The sequence below is a fragment of the Saccostrea cucullata genome, unplaced genomic scaffold, assembly GCF_032062105.1.
Source record: "Saccostrea cucullata isolate Sc308-1 unplaced genomic scaffold, CSIRO_AGI_Scuc_v1 ctg17388, whole genome shotgun sequence".
Taxonomy (NCBI): Eukaryota; Metazoa; Mollusca; class Bivalvia; order Ostreida; family Ostreidae; genus Saccostrea; species Saccostrea cuccullata.
The window spans coordinates 1-7558 of record NW_026938297.1 but is presented as its reverse complement, the minus strand read 5'-3'; the positions used below and the strand labels follow the sequence as shown (position 1 = coordinate 7558).

The following is a 7558-nucleotide window of genomic DNA, read 5'->3' as shown; positions in this document are numbered from 1 at the left end:
GGGGGTGTATAATAACGACATCACTGACAACTATCTGTATAACATAAAATATTAAAACAAGTCAAAAAAAATTAACTACCTATGATTTCTTTGCCATTATTTTATTCACAATAACAAACGGAATCAGGTTACATATTAACAAACCTCTAGTATGGCTCTTTTCATGCTAGAACTGAGTTGTTCCCCTTGGTGTTTGATCAGACAACTCCTGACAGGTGGCAGTTCAGACTGTACTAAGGTCACGGCTTTACTTCTCTCACTCGGCTTACAGATCAGGATACTCTCTCCTATAAATTGTGAAGTGTAACTATTAAAATTATTTAATTAACATTAGGATAATATTTCTCATATAGTTACTTTGTCAAGCTAAATGATATCAATACCCTCAATAATTATAATGCGCAAGTACAGGTATTTAAATCATGTGACCTGAGAGTGGGTCAAAATCTAGAACCAAGACCAGGAAGTTGATTGTTTGTCTATATACGTAGCTGAGACGGCCATCTTCTAATAACTGGTGAGACATTTTAATTAAGGTCTTCCGTCTTCACGGAAGACCTTATAGCGATTCTATTGTTTCTTATTAAGGTCTTCCATCCTCACGGAAGACCTTATAGTGATTCTACTGTTTCTTATTATTATTATTTTTCTGACCATCTAATTTTGTGCACGCGATTTCTCGAAGACTACTGGATGGATTTTCATGAAATTTACGGAAACAATGTGTTGTTATCTGAAGTTATTTTATCTGAGAGATTTTTTGAAGATACGCTTCCGGTGCCAAGTTACGGGACATTTCCTGATTTTTAAATGACATTTTGTCCACGGATTTTCTCAAAAACAGTAAAAGACATCAAAATGAAACTTTCAGGAATGATAGATCGTCGTAATTACCATCCAGGACGCAACTTTTCGTTCGTCGTCAGTACTTCCTGTTGTTACCAGATGCGAATTTAAAAAGTCGATTTTTCTAACTTTTTTGTCTTTCAATATTTTTGAAGTATTTTAAGCTTGGGTAATAGAGACCTTTCCAATGATGCTTACTATATAATCTGTTTGAATATTGACAAATCCAAAGTCTAGATATTAACATTCAAAAATCTGAAGCGGGTCCAAAATGGCGGCTGTCTCCGTAGACTCCGCCATTTCGCAAGTAGGGGTTTATGGAGGCAGCTGAGCGTTTGATTAAACGATTCTGACATAAGGATACATGAAATGTTAAAAACTACTTCGACTCTCACGTAGTAGTGAAATAACTAGTAAGTAGTGAGTAACCTCCCGTTACTTGTTTATATTATAATAGCTAATCAATGTAAATATTGTAATTAATTGGTCAATTGACAAAAGAATTATACAAGTATTATAGATAAATGATGTTCTGTTAGAAAATGATAATAGTGTTGCCAAAAGAAAGGCAGTCTGTTGTATTTTATCAATATGATATCTGATAACTTATGATCATTGATTAAGTTGAGATACAAGGGGGCAGTACAGCCAACTTGCTTGTGTCTTTACTTTGGTACAGAAACCAATTGGTTTATCGATCAAATCGGATTGTGCAGAGTTGCCGTAGTCAGTGACGTTAGCTCTAGTCTAATTTTGTCATTAGGACAGAGAAGCTCCTACAAAGTTAAATCATACTTTGTAAGTATATTGTAGCCACTTGGCTAGAGTTATATAGGCAACTTGGTAAGCAGTAAGACACCAGGCAGGTGTTAAAGGCTAAATCAAGAGGCACCAGGCAGGTATATGTTGACTTATATAGTCAGTTGTATAGTGAGGCAATTATCATATGGCACCAGGCAGGTGCCGGTATTAACTGAAGATATATTATTATACAAAGCACTTAGGTCATTTGATTTAAAGACACCAGGCAGGTGTCATATTATTTTCTGTATATATTGCATTCAATCATATCCCCAGTAAAACTCGGTAATCCGAGCACGGACCTACTGACCGCTCAGATCCGACACGTTACAGTAGTACGTTGCAATTGAGTGTCAATCTTAAAACTTAATTTCCGTTTCACTGCTTTAGTTTAACTGGGCTAGATACGATATGTAATGTGTATAATGTATTAAATATACTTTCTTAACGTCGAAATAAAATAAAGGCGATAAGAAGGTTATTTTATTTAATTTCATTGAAGCTATCACACGTATTTAATAGATCAGTCCAAAGAAAAGGAGCGAACATTTACTCGTGGCGTTTGGCGCGGAATTAGGAATAGTGGCTTGCCTTTTATGATTCTTAGACAGGGCTACTGTTGCAAAAGTATACACAAGTATATTTAGAGCAGCACTACCAATAGCTTAATGGTTTGCGCGTTGGGGATAAAAAAAAAGCTCATTCACGTTGGCGACCTGGGTTTAAGTATTTGAGATTGTTGAATAAATCAAAACAATTTAATCAAGGGAGAAAAGTCTTGATATCATTATTTTGTAACAAAGATCATAGTCAAAATCATACCTCATCTTATCGAAAAATCGGACGTAAGACCTACTCGTTGCTGGCAACGAGATCTCATCTAGTTATTATTATTATTTTTCTGACCATCTAATTTTGTGCACGCAATTTCTCGAAGACTACTGGACGGATTTTCATGAAATTTGCAGGAACAATGTGTTGTTATCTGAAGTTATTTTATCCGAGAGATTTTTTGGAAAATTTTCTCTGGTGCCAAGTTACGGACAATTTTCTGATTTTAAAATGCAGTTTTGTCTGCAGTTAATCTCAAGAACGGTAAAAGATATCAATGTGAAACTTTCAGGGATTATAGATCGTGATAGATACTATCCAGGACGCGACCTTTTGTTCGTCGTCAATACTTCCTGTCGTTAGAAGATGCGAATTAAAAAAAACTTATTTTCTAACTTTTTTGTTTTCCATTATCTATCATTGATTTTTGGAATATTAATAGAGACCCTTCTATATAAGCTTACTATATAAGTTGTTTAAATATTGGTTGATCTGAACGCTAGATATTAATATTTGAAAATCTGAAGCGGGCCCAAGATGGCGGCTGTCTCTGTTGACTCCGCCATTTCGCGAGTAGGGGTTTATGGAGGCAGCTGAGCGTTTGACTAAACCATTCTGGCATAAGGATACATGAAATAGAAAAAACTACTTGGACTTTCACGTAGTAGTACGTTGTAATTACTTGTCAATCTTACAACTTTATTTCCGTTTCAATGCTTTAGTGTAACTGGGCTAGATACGATATGTAATGTGTACAATGTGTTAAATATACCTTCTTAACGTTGAAATAAAATAAAGTAGTAGTAATAGTATTTACTTGGTATCATCTCATGTCATAAAGGCGATAAGAACGTTTCATTTATTTAATTTCATTGAAGCTATCATACCTATTTAATAGATCAGTCCAAAGAAAAGGTGTGAATATTTACTCGTGACGTTCGGTGTGAAATTATCAACAGTGGCCCGCCTTTTATAATTCTTAGACAGGTGTACTGTTGCAAATGTATACACAAGTACATTTAGAGCAGTGCTCCCAATAGCGTAATGGTTAGTGCGTTGGGGATAAAAAGGGAAAAAAGCGGATTGGATTTTCGCGCTGGCGACCTGGATTCAATTTGTGACCAAAATTTTTAATCACTTCTCAGCTCGACTTTACGAGTTATTTTTTTTTTCAGAATCGGACGGAAGACCTCTCGTTGCTCGCAACGAGATCGTTTCTAGTCTTTTTTTATTCTTCTAAGGCTTGGTGTGATATTCAATAATAACACAGTTTCATTTTAAAGTTCTCAGAATTATAATATTTTTATTCAATGACATATAGAAAATGTCATTCAATGAATTGTGATCCAGTATAGCAATAAAGGGCTGTCTATATCATCATGTATGGTATCCCTTCCTTTCAATACTAACTAATTCAAGTCAATTTTGAGCTAATATAAAAATCTGTCCTTCTTCTTTTTCTTTTCATTAAGAGTAACAATTAATACACTATATTACAGCATCCCCTTCATCATGTGACTTACTCCTATAATGGACCCCCGTTACAGTGCCCAAGATATCCTCCTCTGTGACCTGTGTCAAACAGCTGTTTTACAGAGTCATTGTGAACTTTGTCATGTAAACCTCTGTATAGTCTGTGTTGGAAAACATCTCTCTGATTCCTCTAAGAGACACAATGTTGTACCATACAAACACAGAACTTCTACCCCTAACTACCCAAAATGTCCAAACCACACCCAGAAACACTGTGAACTTTACTGTGAGAAATGTGACGTTCCTGTCTGTTCTACCTGCATCTCCTCTGGGAAACATAAAGGACACGATTTATCTGATGCTCTGAAGAAACTCAGTTCTAAAAGAAAGTATTTTGAAAAAGACTTAAAAGAACTAGAGAAAACAATCTTTCCTATATATGAAGAAATTGCATCAGATTTAAACTCTGAAAAAGAAAACTTGGAGAAACATTATGAGAATCTGACAACAGCTGTCACCAAACAAGGAGAAGACTGGCACAGAGAAATTAACATCATTGTCAATAAACAGAAATCTGAAATTGATGAGATGAAATCTAAACACCTGGCTGCTTTAAATAAACAGGAAAAAGAAATCAAACAGATTACTTCTGATGTAAAAAAAAGCATTGTTGATCTGAAGAAAATACTGGACTCCAATGATGTGTCCCTTACATCTGGGTACAAATCCAGGAATGCTGAGTTCAGAAGTTTGCCTCCTAAAGTCAATGTTTCATTACCAAGTCTCTCTCCTAATCAGATCAACATAGAACAGCTTCATCAATTGTTTGGTTCTTTGTCAGCATTATCCATTACAACAGAAGAACATGGCTACACAATGGAGACACCAGAAGCTGTATCCTGTTCTCTAGTCAAACCACTGCTTGATGAACCAGAGCTCATCACCACCATAGACAATGGGTATGAATTAGGGATATACAGTGTTACCTGTCTCAGTGATGAAGAAATCTGGACATGTGGAGGAGACAAAATCATGAAACTCTACAACCTCCAGGGTAAAGTACTGAAGTCAATTCGAACCAAGTCTAGGAATGAACCACGTGACATAGCAGTGACAAGGAGTGGAGATCTAGTTTACACTGACACTGATACAGGAACTGTAAACATAGCGAAGAATAAACAGATACAGGAAGTGATCAGACTACAGGGGTGGAAACCTGACTATGTCTGTAGTACCTCCTCTGGTGACTCCCTGGTTACCATGTACAGTGATGATAATAAACAATCAAAAGTTGTCCGTTACTCTGGCTCCACAGAAAAACAAAGCATTCAGTTTGATAGTAAAGGTAAAACTCTGTATTCATCTCACCTCCTTAAATACATCAGTGAGAACAGGAACCTGGATATCTGTGTGGCTGACTATGGAGCCGGTGCAGTAGTGGTGGTTAATCAGGCAGGAAAACTCCGATTTAGATACACTGGTCATCCCTCTACTAACAAGGGATTATTTAATCCAGTCGGCATCACAACAGACAGCCAGAGTCAGATCCTGACATCAGACTTTTACAACTTCTGTATCCACATCCTAGATCAGGATGGACAGTTCCTCCGTTACATTGATAACTGTGATTTATACAGTCCATGGGGTTTATGTGTAGACACCAGAGACAACCTCTTTGTGGCTGAATTTAGTGGTAAAGTGAAGGAAATCAAATACATGTAAAACATCCACCATAACAATGCAGTAAATCAATAAATACCATGTTTGTTTTAATCATGACCAATTGAAGTAATTATATGGAAGAAACTATGTGTAAAAATTGTATACAATCATTTTTATTGGAATAACATTGTTATGGAATAAGCTGTGTTTCTTTATGATCATTTTTACAATAATGTTAGGTGTTGTATATAATTGCCTCTAGACAGACAATTGATATTAAACAAACTGTAAAATACTGGTGGAGATGATATACAATATCAGTTGAACATTACATATGATAGCGTTTATAACCTTACACTGAATGTCAATTTCAAAACTCTAAAAAGGATTATGTGTCATGTATGAGTTGGCTGCTTGGAAGTTAAAAGTAAAGAGGATGTTCAAATTTGTGTAAACAGAAATTTTTTCTTTGGTTTATGCATTTTGAACCCTGTGTTATCGATTGATATAATTTATAACTACTATGTAACTTGTATGATATGTTTGTTAATCAATATAGTAGAAATAAAATATGAATGATGATTATGGTTCTATCCATGGGATAAAGAAATTTGAAGTAAATTTTTTAAAACATAGGTAATCAGAGATTACAGAGCTCACCTCAACGTGTGTTGTCTTTAAGTAAGGCAAATTAAGTCACACAATTAACCAACAAAAAGTGTATATCCAAAAATGCAAAATTTATGCAATTTTGATACTTTGGAATTGACCTTTATAAAAACTTAAAACTAGTTCTTCATCATGAAAATGTAATTAAAATCCAGCATCTGAAGCAAGATTGAGACTTTTCATCCCTTGAAGCATCATTTGTGCAACTGGTTTATATAAGCCTTATAGTTTCTTGGTGATAAAGCTCCCATAACTTTTACGAGGTCTATTATCTGGAAAATGTATGTCGAATTCAGCATCTGAAGCAAGTCCATTAGTGTGCATCCTAAGATGTATCATCCAAGCAAGTTTGGTCAACATAGGGCTTAAAGTTACTTGCAAATGAAACCTGTATAAAACAAGATGTGTTTGTGAAACACTATGCGCCCGGCGTCAATAAAGTTCAAAAAAGCTATTTTTAGTATATAGGTCACAGTCAAGGTCACAAGGTCATTGACCTTGGTGTTGTTTGAAAGAACTTTATTAGAGAAGTATGCATACTAAATATGAAGTCCCTATCTCCTATGGTTCAGAAGTTATGGCAAAAAGTGGAAAAAGCTGTTTTTAGCATATAGGTCTCAGTCAAGGTCACATGGTCATTTACCTTGAAGTTGTTTGTAAGAACTTTATTAGTGGAGTATGCATACTAATATGAAGTCCCTATCTCCTATGGTTCAAAAGTTATGGCAAAAAGTGGAAAAAGCTATTTTTAGCATATAAGTCACAAGGTCATTGACCTTGATGTCATTTGAATGAACTTTATTAGAGGAGTATGCATACTAAATATGAAGTCCCTATCTCCTATGGTTCAAAAGTTATGGCAAAAAGTGGAAAAAGCTTTTTTTTAGTATATAGGTTACAGTCAAGGTCACAAGGTCATTGACCTTGATGCCATTTGAAAGAACTTTATTAGAGGAGTATGCATACTAAATATGAAGTCTCTATCTCTTATGGTTCAAAAGTTATGACAAACAGTTGAAAAAGCTATTTTTAGCATATAGGTCACAGTCAAGGTCACAAGGTCATTGACCTTGATGTCATTTGAAAGAACTTCATTAGAGGAGTATGCATACCAAATATGAAGTTTCTATCTCTTACGGTTCAAAAGTTTTGGCGTAGGTTAAAGTTGACAACAGACAGACAGATAAACAGACAAACAGACAGGACAAAAACAATATGCGCCCTGAAAAAATTCGGGCGCATAAAAATTAACCTTTCCACTTATCCAGAAAATGTA

At 35.2% G+C, this 7558-nt stretch overlaps 1 protein-coding gene across 1 annotated transcript; it reads left to right on the top strand.

The window, feature by feature from the left end:
* Window positions 1-463: 463 nt before the first annotated feature.
* LOC134249932 (uncharacterized) lies at window positions 464-6038 on the top strand. Its single transcript, XM_062732285.1, has 2 exons — window positions 464-517; window positions 3978-6038. Exon 2 carries the CDS (start codon window positions 4009-4011, stop codon window positions 5671-5673), a length of 1665 nt encoding a protein of 554 aa, XP_062588269.1. The 5' UTR covers window positions 464-517; window positions 3978-4008; the 3' UTR covers window positions 5674-6038.
* The last annotated feature ends 1520 nt before the right edge of the window (window positions 6039-7558 follow it).